Source organism: Dromaius novaehollandiae, chromosome 2 (assembly GCF_036370855.1).
Source record: "Dromaius novaehollandiae isolate bDroNov1 chromosome 2, bDroNov1.hap1, whole genome shotgun sequence".
NCBI classification, from domain to species: domain Eukaryota; kingdom Metazoa; phylum Chordata; class Aves; order Casuariiformes; family Dromaiidae; genus Dromaius; species Dromaius novaehollandiae.
Genome location: NC_088099.1, coordinates 51,257,102 through 51,272,150, shown reverse-complemented (window position 1 = coordinate 51,272,150; position 15,049 = coordinate 51,257,102). Strand labels below are relative to the sequence as shown.

General features: G+C 37.8%; 1 protein-coding gene across 5 annotated transcripts in view; it reads right to left on the bottom strand.

The window, feature by feature from the left end:
* The window catches only part of FBXL2 (F-box and leucine rich repeat protein 2), a 55,146-nt gene that overhangs the window by 38,213 nt on the left and 1,884 nt on the right, over positions 1-15,049 (bottom strand). For 3 of the 5 annotated variants that reach the window (XR_010387686.1, XM_064506456.1, XM_064506457.1), the window contains exons 2-5: positions 14,599-14,654; positions 14,445-14,515; positions 4,264-4,359; positions 3,096-3,157 (exon numbers count right to left, since the gene is read on the bottom strand). Coding sequence is in view for 4 of the 5 variants with exons in the window: in XM_064506456.1 (XP_064362526.1) it covers positions 3,096-3,157; positions 4,264-4,287 (86 nt within the window). In the remaining variant the exon portion in view is untranslated. Of the gene's footprint in view, positions 1-3,095; positions 3,158-4,263; positions 4,360-4,876; positions 5,218-14,444; positions 14,516-14,598; positions 14,655-15,049 lie in introns of those variants that run through there. The other 2 variants (XM_026101324.2, XM_064506458.1) reach the window with 2 other exon arrangements.

Genomic DNA, 15,049 nt, shown 5'->3' with positions numbered 1-15,049 from the left:
CATGTGTCAAATTTTAGACTTTTAAGAAAGAGCTGTAGTGTTTTGCAAGGATATTCCTATATATCTGATATAAGGAGGAAACAAAGTAAGTGCATTTGATACTTTCAACAGCATTTACTATTTAGTTCCTGCCCTGTGAGCAAAATGTTTCAACTGCAACTGATTCACTCTTTTTAATTAAAGTATAGACTACTTAGTTAACATAGTAAAAATAATTAGGATATTAATTATACTCAGTACAGTAGCATTGAATCTCCTTTGGCATAATACTACTACAAGACAATTTTAAATCACGCTGTAGCACAAACTGGTTTAGGTTTTAAAATACCTTCATGCTCAGGCTTACAAAAGCATTTCTGTTCAGGATGTAAACCACAAATTCCCACTGATAATCCTTTAGACATCCATTTTGCACCCCTAAATATCCCTAGGCACTTCAGCATTCTGCAGGGATTAGAACCTAGAACTATGTCCCATCATTACACTCCCTCTTACATGCTCAGTCTCTGTCCATGTGAATTTGGCTCTGCAGTAGTACAATTTCAAGAGGAAGTTTACAGACTGTCTCTCCTATTTATCTCCTTCCGCTTCATTCTAAAGCCCTGTTATTACCCTGAGAATCAGCACAGTACTGTGGATGCTGGGAAAGTGCGAACTTTGTTTCTCTCTGGCTGGGGGCAGAACATCACCCAAGACCCAGCATATAGCATGAGATCACCCCATGAATTGTAGGTACCGTCACCACCACCTTCTACTTCCCCAGACACATTCTAAAAGAAAAAGAATTAGCCAGTCAAGTGTATCTGGGGATGCAGGCCAGAAGTCTCCATCTTGAGCAGTACCTAAGTAGAGATATGGTAGGCCTTCAGGTCACCTCTTACTTTCCAGCCTCCCTAGAGCCTAGCTCAGCCTACCTTACTGAGAGCTCCAACTGCACCAAGTCTCTTTCTCAGACCCCCAGCTCTTCTGGCTGCAGCAGCAATGCTACTTTGGTGACATCCCAAGAGAGGACATACTTGCACAAGAAACAGAAAATTGCCTGAATCAGTTCTGTACATGCTTGGCCCCGGCTATTTTATCATGTTGTTCCAGCACCAGGCAGCCCTTAAAATTGTGGAAAAGACTTCTCCAGACACTGCCGCAATAATTACTCTAGAGGCAGTGCCTTGCTGTACCACACCTTCAATAGCTCAAATCCAAGGGGAGACCGTACAGCCTACAAAGTTATTTTGAAAGAAGTTATCTTGACTACAAGAGCTCAGTTAAGTCACTGTTACTCTCCATCTACTTGCACATAGTTTTTTTCCTGCCGAGTTTTTCTAAACAGCCTGTATAGTAGAATATGATGAAATAAACATACTGTTCAATGAGAGAAACAAGCCATTCCCCTATACAACATTTTAAATAACTTGCATACTTGAAATTCCCATTCAAGAAGCAGGAATCTACAAGTCAGATTTAGTAATCCTCTTAGTAAATGTCAACATGAGTGGCATCTATAAAATAATATGTGTAATTAGCACAGACACAAAAATTTAGAAATTTAAAGATCTCTATCACTCCACAAGTATTTTTTTATCCTACAATGAAGACTAAGGCACACCACATAACCAAATAAGTTATTCCAGAATAAGATGTCTTTGCTATCTTAGTGCACAATATACTTCTCACAATCCAAAACACACCCAATGAAATCTGTTGAACTACATAAGTGGTACCTTTAACACATGTAACAGTGAAGAGGACTGCTGTTACCACAGTAAAGGACGACATATTTGGAGACTCCTGCTAAAAAAGAAGTGCGTTCAGGTTATGTTTCTTTGCTAAGGAGGCGGTGTATTAAATGACTTTCCTCTTGTGGCTTACATATGCCATTGAGCGCAACAAAGCAAAGTCATTAGAATTTGTGTTCAGGGTATCATTTAGTGATGCTTCTCTTTTAATCAGATTTTTTTGAACAGTTCTAGAGATCTAATTTACAACATTTTCAGCACATGGAGTGAAAATTTCTCAACAAAAATGAAAATGTAAATTCAAATCCTTCAACAATTGACCTTAATACCACCAAGACAGCACTGTTATAGTACAGAGAGTAGAAAAAGTCACAACATTTTAGGAACATTTCTTTGGACACAAAAAAGCAAAACACTTACTTCAGACATTCTCCCTTTCACATCAGACACGAAGCAACGATATACCAGCTAACCTAAACAGCTCTTCAGTGTACGAAGAACAAATTACGAGCTCAGTTTTAATAACACCATCATTAAAAACTGTAACCACAGCAATGTCTGCGAATGCATTTTTTTGCGCGACAAATGGGCTGTAGTAGAACCTATGGCTCTGAAGAGAAGTGGTCACATCCAGTCGAGAAGTATTTCCATGTTAGGCAGTTAATGCTTTGCCCGAAATCAACTTTCAACAAGATGAGAGGATGAAGACATCCATCGGTGTTTTAACCACAGGCTGGACTTCTTGATCTTGTGTTGCAGTTAGCTCCTAAACAAGTGATCTACTTATACTTCAGCAAGTTGGTGAGACTTATGGCTAACTGAATGATTACAGTAACAAAAACCCTCCCTTGCTTGTAACTTGTATAACAGACTGAAATGAACTGTAACAGGCAGTATTTTTCACTGCAGTGACTTTTTCAAAGCTTTGAAGTTTTATTTGTATTTTATTTTGTTATAGCAGAGCTCATAACAAGAGTGCAAATATGCCTTATAGGGTATTACATTACAGAAAGGATAATAAACGATTCAGACAGACACTTTGCATGACATGGAAAACAGTTTTGTTGAGTATTCCATATACTAAAGCTTCCTGGACATCTTATTTCAATGCTTTTTCTGGTATGCAAGAAAGACTATTATTTCACCACATCTTCTGTGGTATAGTATAATTTCAACACATTAAAACAAATCACGACTAACCAAAAGAAAACACATTCAAGAATTCCAGGAATAAAACCAAACATGTTTCTATTTATTACAAGACAGGTTTAAGAAAAAATGAACAGTACTTTATACTCCATAAATCACACAAACAACATTTGATCCTCAGATTTTAATTCCTTTTCCCATTATGTAGATTACCTTAACAGAAGTTCTTTGGGCAATTTTTTGTTAATAAGGGCTTCATCATTATTTGAGAAAACCTGGAAACAGAAGGGGAAAAAAAATCATTTAAAAGCACAGACATCTCAAACAGTTCACTAGACCAAAAAACCCAACTTTTAGAGAGTCTTTTCACCTGCTCTTTAGGTGTTTAATTCTTTTTAATTGCTGGTAATGCCTACTTTTCAATAGGTTATTTAGCAACCCTATAAGGTGATTTCCACATGCACAACAGCCACACCCACACATACACCTGCTCTCTCCTAATGCTAAGATGCAACCGCACAAAGTTTTTGGAGCAACTTTATATTCAGTAAAGAAGCAATGAGAAGCCACATCATAAATAAGTATTTTATGTAGTAGCAAAAATTCTAGCAACAGCAAGACATATACATGTATACACTAGTTGTACAGCTCCAAGACTGTCCTGTTACAGAAAACAGAAACTGGGTATTTTCCAGTTACTCAGGTCCTTTTACTGTCTACAGCATAAACTGATTGCCCAAGAAATGTGAAGATGGATAAACTATAATAGTTTAAAGACTTAAAGAATTTACTGTCACAGATACAACAGTGGTATGACAGCAACTACTATAAAAGCAAAAGAAGCATTTTGATGAATGCTACAAGAAAAATAGAAAATGCCTCACCTAGTATTTCATGTTATTAACGTACCTCCCAGGGAGAAAGCAGAGACAAAGAGAAAGTACCTAGAGGAAAAAGTAGACAATACTAAGATGATATGAGAAAAGTGTGAGGTAAGTGGAGTAAAGAACTGGTCAACAGTTAAATAAAAATACCAAAGAAAGAAGATACTGATCGGATCTATGAATTATTGAAAATATTTAGTTTTGAGAAATTTTGTGAGAAGAATGCAACAATAAACAAAAGAGAAGGTGATTTAGAATTTAAGGAACTATGGCACAGACTGAAAGAAGCCAAAAATCACCAAGCAATCATTTCCCTTCTAAAGGGAGGAAGGCCTTTATGGAATCCATTTTCTGCATTATCAGGGACAAAAGCTAAAAAGAGGGATCCCAAATAGCTAGAAGTTTTCTGAAGACTAAAAGATAAATACAAATCTCACAAAACAAATCTCACAAAACAACAAGAAATCTTTTCACTGCCCTTGAATAAGTCTACATACTTGGTATCTTCTCCTTCCTTCCATCAGCACATACCAGATACTTGGTAACTATTTGCTTTGCTTCTTGGTGGGAAAGAAGCTCAGCCGGAGGTGGTTCTGTAAAAATGTGCATCAAGCAAAGAAGAAAAAAAGCTGAATATAGTTTTGGCTCTGTCTTCGTAGAATACTGGAGACAGAAGAGAGCACATGTGAGGGAATTTTCAAAATATCTCCCTGAAAAATACTGTAAGATTAGAAATCCTTCTTGGATTAGAATTTCCTTCTTGTTACCGTGAAGAAACTTGTTTCTCTTCCAATTTGTACAACAATAATTTCAGGTTTAACATATAATACCGCTTCTCAATTTTGATATAACAGCAAAAGCCACTTTTTATATCTACCAACTCTCTACACCAAACAGGCTAACTACACATCTAAGAACATAAAACAGCTGACTTTCAACTGGACAAAAAACAAAAGGTTTAATCAAGCTTCCCTCTTCTGCAACTGGAGTAGCACAAATATTCCTGGATTAGTGATTGTAGAGATTCAAAGCTTAAAACATGTATGCATATATATTTCAATAGGAAGATTCTGGTTCCCCTAGAAAAGATACATCCTTGGTTTTACTTACAGAGCAGTTCCACATGGCTGACCACAGGTTCAGCTTTGCACTAGTTCTGCTTTGCATCCAATACCTGTTGTTGGTGGTATTTTCAGCCATTACACTGAAACAGACTGTGTACATCAGCACTGGTTTCAGAACTAGTTGATTGCTTCAGACCTCGGAAACTGATAGATTTATGGATTATCTGTACACATGCCATTTTAATATTATATGCTACTCTCAGAGTTGGTAGCCTATAGGATGAAAACAACAACATATTGGGATATCTTTGAGAAGAATAGTCGAAACCAAAGCCTAGTTGTGTTTAATGCAGCACTCAATCACAAAAAGCATAAGTATGTGTCATCCTCATAGAACTTAAATCACCAAATGGTGAGGAGGGAAAAAAATGCTTCTAATTTTTGCCACGTGACTTTCACTACATGTTTTCTATTTCTATTTTATAATAGATAACTATAACTTAAAAAAATCATTCAAGTAACGGTTCATTAGCTGATATAAATAACATTCTCATAACCTTGTCAAATATAATTTATTTTTCTTCAGTTACAGATAGCGCTGAGAGTGACATGCCCCCAAAATACTTGTATACAATAATATAATGAAGCATCAATTAAAAATACTGTGGACATAGAAAGAATATTTCTTTGTTTACTTTTGCACTTGATAGTAAGTTTCACTGTGTTAATGAGAGGGCATTCACTCTCTCAAACTCCAAAAGTGTGCTTTTTACTGCAACACTGAAACACGATAGACAGATCTGTTCATAGAGAGAAAGGTGAGACTGAAAATATGTAATGGAATGTTATTCTAAAACCAGCTCTAACATTCCTGTAAATGTAAACAGGGATACAGAAAACCTTAGTATTAGAAAGAAAAAAGAGAGAGAGAGAGAGAGAGAGAGAGAGAGAGAGAGAAGAAATTGTAATGATGTTCTACTAAAGTTTATTTTCCACAACTAGTTGCTCATTAATTGCAGAATAATTGCATTTAGTGTCCATGAACAAGACTGCTCATGTTCGTTAACTGACCTCTCTCTGTGGTATCTTCTGTGTATCTTTTCTAGATTAGTTATAACAAACTACAATTGAACATTTCCGTAAAAGAGGGCTTTTATTAGTTTACACCAAATTCTGTCAGTATCTACTACTTTCAATTTTTTGTTGCATGTCCTTACTGTGTAAGCAGAGTAACTTTACTTATTGTTTAAATCTGTCAAATCTAAAACTATGATGAATAATCTCACCTTTTGCTTCCTCTGCCACATTATTAGCCATACTATTGTTAGTCCTAGAACATAACTTCCCATTACACCACAATTAGCTTGCCACCATTAAAACTGGCTATATATTCGCTTTTGGTCTAACAGTTAATGACAAATCTCTTGTTTGAGACACAAATACTGAGCTGAAAAATCTTTTAATTGTTGGAGTTACAGCTATGGGGCTTTGTACCCAATCTGGCAAGGAACTTCAACATGCTCAAAAAGTTTCATTTTTCTATACAAAGAAACAACGGACTTTTCATCCTGGCTTAATTGTGCTCTTTTGAAAGATGCAGAAATTCCTGTTAACTAATATTTTCAGCATCAAAATAAGGTTATATACTAAATGTTATTGACAGCCTATAGTTTTTTTTCAGTTGTGAAATTCTCATTTTTCTTCAATCCTCTAATAAAGAACTATATCCTTTACACATGAAACAGCTATGCTAGCAGATTAGCCAGTATGGCTTAGTTCCACAGAGATATTTAGGTGTCTAGTTTCCACTAAAATCAGAGTGGATGAGAGGGCTTTCAACCTGCCAACTTCTCAAATCAAAAATTATTAAAGTCAGTTTCTCAAAAATAACTTTGCCTAATAGGGTGTTGAAGTAAGCACCTCTGAATATATGTTGGTGTGGGAGAGAGGGAATAGGAAGTCTGAGAGACCCCACACATCATCAACAAAAAGAGAAAGAAGATATATACTGAAAATATGGCTGAAATACTTATCAGGTCAAGAATACAACCCAAGATTGGGTCAATGTCACCAATGTCGCCAAATCAGTAGTTTAAAATTAAAATCCATGCATTTCCCTTCTCCTGTTATTGACACAGCATACTTGCTAGTTACATTGTAAACATTTCTATACGTAGTCTTTCAGGTTTTTACTGGCAAGAACAGTATTTATTTCGTGTAACTTATGCAGTAATAGGCATCATAAGAACTAGAAGTTTCAAAGGAAAATCCTGACAAAATAAAATTAAAGTTTTAATCAGTTCCCCTGATGCGCATATTTTTGTCACCAAACAAAACCTACCAGCTTGCTGCACATCTTTCCTCAGTGGAAAGGCTTAATTGTTGCCTATGCAATTTCACCTTTGCTGTGCTACTGAAACTGCTTCTTGCTATAGTGAAAAGAAAGTGAGCAGATCAGCTTTGCCACCAGAGCTGTTCATGAGCACACTAAAGTAACCAACAGCATACTAAAAATCCCTATATTCAACCACGGGCGGGGCAGGGAAAGCAGGGGGAGAAGAAAAAGGAAAACAATCTTTCTTTACTATAAATTAAAGATTATCTTGTATGTTACACTACAAGCTGCTTCCTAATGGTTAGAGGATCAGTGCTAGCTGATGCTTCCTCTAGAGATGAACAATTAATACAGTAGACTTAGGCATACAAGCAGAATCATTTAACGCTATGCAAGTAGCAAAATCTAGCAAAATCTAGTAGCTGTATCTAGGCAACAAGGAGAGTGTTAGACAAGAGAATGGATAATATGTGTTGCTAACAGAATTGAAATAAGTGATATCAAGGACACAACAGCTGATAGCACAAGACTTGTTAAATTTGAACCTACAGTAAAGCTATCTGTATAATGGATAGAATTATGAAACACAAAGCTAAACATCAAAATGCAACCTCATTAGAAACCAAGCCCACTTATAGCACAAAGACTGTATAATCCCAGTAACTCTGCTGCCACAGAGAGTGAAGTCAGAAGGTGGTAGAGTCTTTTACTCCCACACAAAGACACTATCTGCCCTCCAGGCTGTCAGCCCTACACTCCAGCTCCTCACTGCACCCTCTCCAGCTTTCATTTTGCACAGACTAAAATCCCAGCAATTCTTTCCTCTCATGGCAGCTAACCACTTCCATGGCTAGATACCCTCTACCAGAGCCCAGTACATTGCCTTCAGTAGGCAGTAAGCTTCCTCTTCACTGCTGAGACAGCTACTGCATCTTTTACACTGATCTTCTAAAGGATCTTGCCTCCTCCAGCACTGCCTGAAGCTGACTGATCAAAAGCAACTAACACCTCATACCAAAAGCCTCTTGTTCTTGACGCATTGGCCCTCTTAAAATGCTAAGTCTCAGCTTCAGAGAACGACATCTAACACACGTCCAGACAGATCTTTGTCTTTCCATAATGTCTTGCACCGACCTAGGGCTGCCTACCAGGGCCATACTGCCTTTAAAGTTTCCCCAGGGTGAGCACTGGCCAATGTAATAAAACTTGCCAGGCAGAACCAGCTGGCTACACTATTCACTTTGCCGCTTAGTTTTCTTCCCTTCCAAAAAAGCCATCGTTCTTGTTTTGCCAGCACTGGTACTCAGACCACATCATTTACATCATTTTACTGGAGGGCATCCATCTGGCTCTGCAAGACCCTGTCTTCATTGTGTAGCAAGATCGAGGTCATTCATGAACGCCTCAGTGTTAATCCCCTTGGCCACACAGCTCTACCTTGAGGCCTTTGGCCATTCCAACTCATCTGTCTCTTAACACAGAGCAGAAGGAGCTTGGAGACTATCCTATCCGCTGTCTTGAACATACCAGCCAATTCCCAGCTGACAGAACAGCTGACATCACCCCTTCCTGTGCATTTTTTGGAAGGGCTGTCACCTTCTGACAACAGAAAATTGGAAATCACCAATTTAGCCTTTTTAAGAGCTGCTCAACTATTCCAAGCAATCAAGTTGCTAAGGCCTAACAGGTTAGCCTAACTTGTTACCTGCACTGACACAAGACTGACAGCTGCTTACTGCAAGACTTATCTTCTCTTCCAGCAAGTCAAAGAGAAAACAATCCTCTGATTTAGTCCCACATATTAAATATAGTTTCACACACTGCTGTCTTACCAGCACTATTATTTAAGTTGCAATGACACAGATTTATTCAAACTTTTGTTTCATTATAAATTCTGATATACCAAGAGGTATGAAACAACCCCACAGAAAAAGCTTTTTGAATTTTTCAGCAGTACTGTCTTAACCTTTCAGGAAATGCACACTGTCCTCAGGGAACTTGAGTGTAATAGTCATCACATTCAAATTAACTTGCTGGAAAACTATAAAGGGGAAAGCCAATGGCTTGGGGAATTACTAATGGCCCTAATTATTGACAGGCCTAGAACTCAGCTGAAGGGTAGCATTTCATCAACACCCACTATCATCTAACTGATGTTTGGTAGCCTGCATGACATAAGACGTTAGGCTTAATCCAATACCCAACCAATTGAAACAGGTGTTATACTACTGTTTGGGGGGGGGGGGGGCGGGGGGAGGGGAAGATTTGCAAGTGCTGCTCCCCCTGACATTATTAGTCTTCAGTCTCTTGTAGTCAGAGATGGGAGCTACATGGAAGACCACTCTAGCAGGAAATAGTCACTCCATGCAGATTATGATCCACCTAGTCCATTCTTTGGCTTTTTAAAGCATCTCAATCTAACCACTACCAAAAATGGAACAGGAAACCTGAAGTATGTATGGAGAGAGGGAAAAAGAAAAAAAAAAAGAAAAAGAGAGGGAGAGAGGGGGAGAGAGGGGGAGAGGGGGGGAGAGGGGGGGAGAGGGGGGGAGAGGGGGGGAGAGGGGGGGAGAGGGGGGGAGAGGGGGGGAGGGGGGGGAGAGGGGGGGAGGGGGAGAGGGGGGGAGAGGGGGAGAGGGGGAGAGGGGGAGAGGGGGAGAGAGAGGGGGAGGGAGAGAGGGAGAGAGAGGGAGAGAGAGGGAGAGAGGGAGAGAGGGAGAGAGGGAGGGAGGGAGGGAGAGAGGGAGAGAGGGAGAGAAGTCTCTTACCTAATCCCTGATGACTAGAGACTGGGCAAAGCTCAGAAGATGACTTTTTAAACAATAAGGAGTTTGGAAAAAGTTAACTGTAACACAATTTTCTTTAAATATATGTAAGAAGACAGATTTAAAAATGGATATGGTAAGGTTTAATCCTCATCACCTGCTGAAGGGGAGCTCCATCCCTTAGTCATATACTCCCTGCTAAGACTTTAACTGATGGAGGTTTTTTTCATTTTGTTTTTTTAAACATTTTAACAACTGAGTATTTCCTTCTTCAGGTATTTGTCCTTTACTTTTATTTCTTTTTTAAGATTATGCATTCCAAAATAAAAAGAGTACATGATGAAGCATTTATACATTATTCCTAGAAAATAAAGCATTCAACCAAAGTAATGTGAAGATTTGACTGTTAAAGTGGTACGCAAGAAAACTTGTATCATCTACTTTGCAGGCCTAAGGAGCAACAGACCTGTGGCAGAAGATTAAAATCCAGAAGATTAAAAAGCTGTCAACTTTAGCCCATCGCAAATCTAAATTATGCACCTTCCAGATACTACTACCCTTTTTTTTTTTCCTAGCAGGTAAATAACAAATCCTTCCACAAGTGCAAAACAGAGACCCAAATGCAATCTACAAAAGTGTAAGTTTGAACCTCTTGGAAAAGATATTTCCCTTTGACTACTCAAGTAACTTTGTGACTTCAGGCAGAAAAACTGCAGTGGAGTCTAAGACAGCTTCCACCACAATGTCATTCATAGAATAGAGGAAAGCAGGTGTTCATTTGCCTTAGTGCACTGCCATTTGGTTAGGAATATCAGAAGTGGGCTGCATCACTGGGGCTGCTCAGTTTTAGCCATTCAGATTTAATCCACATCACAAATCTGTAAGAACCCTTAGGAGCGGCCATTTCAAAACTCCTGCTCTGAACCATCACTTCTGTATACAGTTGTTCTTATCACCAAATACATGACTAGTTTTATTCCCAGGCTCCAGTATTATCATACAAACTAATACACTGCTGGCATGAGGATAGAGAGGACAAATGTTCCCACAGCATGCAAATGGAAATTCTTCTGCAGATCCATTTCTCCAGGAGTTTACATCATTCTAATTTGGGCTACTGCAGTCCTCCCTCCAACCACACAATGCCACATCCAGAAGGACAATTCTTACACTACTAGTTTAAGCAGTAAATGAAATTAGATCTTTAGTCCTGACGCATGGTTGAAACTGAATCCCTTCTAAGCATCTTTGTTTCTTGGGGGGGGGGGGGGGGGGGGGGAGGGGAGATTTTCCCCCCAAACACAACTGCTCTTCAAAATTATATTTGTGATTTAAAAGGTGTCATTCATTATAAAAATGACTCCACAGCTTCCATGAAGCCCTTTCCAAGCAGTGCTTGATCTGCATTACAAACACTATGTCAGAACAAATGTCTGTCTTATTAATGAGAGTGTGAAGTCTTAAGTATTAAGAAGAGCAAGCCTTCTGTGCCAGGCAATCTCCTCAGAGCAGGAACCAGAAAAGAGATGACAAGATCTGTGTTGCCACTACACAAGCCATATATGCAATGTATAATTAATAAAAAACTTTCAGTTAAAAGAGACTAAATGAGGTACCTCTTCAGGATTACAAGTGGCAATTATGACTTATTTCAAAGGAAATAGCATCGTAGCACCATTTCCAAAACATCTTTTTAAACTGTTCCAAGAAAGGTAAGAGATTGAGATTTAGAGGAGAAGCTGGACATCCATTTAACTGTTGATATTTGCAAAAATTCATGCTTCCTGCATTCACTGCAGAAGTAAACTATCCTTGATACTTTTGCCCAAGATGATCATTTTCAGAACTATATGAACAGTAAAACCTTATGCCCCTTTATATTTAGATAATAACTATACAACATTAAGCATGATATGGAAATGCCTTTCCTCAGTGAAGCTTTGACCTCAATTCCAACCTCTGGAGACAGAAGAACCTGACATACTGGTACAGTTTCATATTTATGCGGATTTGATGATGTCTTGTCTCCTTATTGACTTAATTTTTCACAACACTGGCTAACAAGTTGAACAGTAATCAACTCCAGAGAAAACAGTTCATTATTCTCTTCTGCCTGAAAGAGAATACAGGAAAACACTGTGACAGAAAAAGAGTATACCATGAGGTGTGGCCAATATTTTAATGGAAGGGATTTCATACCAACTTTTAGACACTTTCTTGTGGGCTACACAGCAGCAACTTGTGGTTCTAAGTAATCATAAATGTGCAAACCCAGAGAGAGGCACATTTCCAGGTTCAATCCCTCCTCTAGCATGAATGTAGTGATTCCTCCAAGGCAAAGATGACTCTAGAGATTGGCTCTGGTGGACTGTCTCCACTGGGTTGTCCCTGTATTTTAAAAAATGCAACTATTGTTTCATTTTATTATCTCTTTGTACCTAACAGAAATTATTTTAGTCCTTTTAAATGCTTAACTCTGCACTGCATTTTTGCCTGGTTTTCATGAAGCAGGGGAAGGGAGAGCACTGCAGCCTGCAAAAATAAGCCTCTTCCAGATACTGCTACGCCTTTTTTTTCCAGCAGGTAAATAACAAATCCTTCCACAAGCACAAAACAGAGACCCAAATGCAATCTGCAAAAGTGTACGTTTGAAATTCCTGGAAAAGATACTTCCCTTTGACTACTCAAGTAACTTTGTGACTCAAAGCAGAAATACTGCAGCAGAGTCTAAGGCAGCTTCCACCACAATGTCATTCATAGGGACTGCATATTCAAATTAAAATTTGTCTCATCACAAAGATAATCAATTCAGTTTCATGCTCCCTTGTAAAACCACACTATAGACACATTCTCAGACATTCGTAGCATGATGAAAATCAATCAGAGAGGAAAGTCTGATTTTCACAAACTATCAATAAAAATTTTCAAGCTTACAAATGAGAAACTTATTTAAAGTTTGACAAATAGATATGAGTAATTTCTTAACCCTGAAAAATAAACATGGATTTGACACAGAAAATACCAGTGTATTGTGAATTTTAGGTCCATCATTACATACCTTTAATGCCTTACACTTATCTTTTTCCATTTTAACAATGGGTAAAGACTTCTTCTTGTTAACATTAGCATTGTTAACAATAAAATTGGTTTATTTCAGAGTCTGGGATAAAGGGGTGGATCAGAAAGGCATGACAAACAAATAGCTACTACTAGGAAAAAAAAAGTTCTTAACACAAATGCTTTGGATAGCATATTAACACTCAGGTAACAAAGCTGAATTCTAATTTTGAGAAGCCTTGCTGCAGCAATTCTGTTAAATACAAGATACTGGCCTTCACCACAATCAGACAGTGATTTAGGTAGATTTCTAGTGCAATAAAGTACGGCAGTTTGAATTTTATGGTACCTCAGCAAGTTGCAGCAAGAAGCAGAGTCTGACTTTTGTCATTTAGAAGTTATTCTGTGTTCGCATTCTTCCTTCTCAGAATCTTCACAATTAGAATATCTAACCACATGTTAAAAGTTGAAGTGGGAAAGCTGATTTGCAAGAGCTCAGAGGACTGGACTCCAACCTGATTATATTCAAATGAAGTCACCCAAAATACTTACCTCAAATATTATCAGAAATTGTAATAGTTACGATATTGCGCTAAAACATAAAAAGAGAAATGGAGATATCCATGGAGTCTATGAATAAACTTCCTAAGCAGGTTGTTGTAAAGAATGCAAGTGAACGTTGTGGCTATTGTCTGAACTAACTGCGGTCTGAGCTGTGAGGGAGAAACTCTGATATCACAATTTCGTATGTTTTTGTCATACTTCGCATATCAGATTTATGTGCACTTCTGATTCAATAAAAACAATACCAGAATTATTATACAAGTTGATAACAATTTACATCAAATTCCTATAGTTATTCTGATTTCTAATTGACAAAACAGCTGAAATACTGTTAATGTGTAGCCTTCTCCTGGCTTAAGCATTCAGATCAATATTGCCACAGTGCTAAGATTAGTACTACTTTTCTAACTTAAAAATAGCTGCTATGCTTCAATGGAAATGTGACTTTAATTTTAAACTTTCCACATCTGTTACCCCCATGTTATCTCCGAAGTTAATTAAGATCACTAAATCCTTCAGTCTACTTTTTCTGTCAAAATAAGCTATCAACAAGCTAATCATTCTTCTGATTTGTAGGAACAATGTAGGAATACTCTATACCCTATATTACAAGGTCTGATGTTACTTGGCCAAAAATAATTCCTTCCTCATCTTTCTTTTATTTTGAACTATGCAGCCACGAAGAAATAAGAGGGAGAGAACAACCTCAGCAGGGTTAATCCTGTAACAGAAAATGATTCTAGTATAAGTATTCACTGAGTAAAGCTTCTGAAACATACAAAAAAAAAATCCTTTTCCTATCAGCTGTCAAGTGCAACTAGGGAGCTGCCCAATATCAGAATCTTAATATGCACTGCAGTAAGGCTTATCTGGTATAATTTATGAGATTTTACCTGTGCAGTCACAGCAACTATTCAGTTCTTCGCAAATTGTGTGCCTTCTGAATTTAGATTGCTGAAGATACCTAATGAGAAACGTCAAAATGGACCACAAAGGAAAACTTTATACCTGGTTCTGAAGTTCATTAAATGGAAGACATTTACTTACATTGTAAAACTGTTTGTAAAACTTTTTGTTCATTGTTGGTCAGTCTGTAATTTTTCCTAAGTTTAGAACATGAGATAAATCCATATTAGACTCTAAGATATCTCACATCAGAGAAGCTAAGATATGCAGTGTGATGGATTACTGGTGTAAAGTAGGACATGTTGTTAAGTCCTGTCACAACCACCTCACCAATACTACACCATCAGCAGCCACATTCACTGTTTTTTACTCTTCCTTGTAACAGCAGAGATTTCTGAAACAAAACCTTTGCAAACTAAATCCATTGACCTCCAAAACATGATAGTACATAGAAGTGTATTTCAAGCCCACACAATCTATCCAGATTTTTATTTCACCTCACATTTTAGTTTTCAAGGTTGTTTTGTTAGCTACAAAACATGTAAGATCAGGAAAGAACAAAAGGCAAAGAGCCAGAGAAGAAACGGAAGCA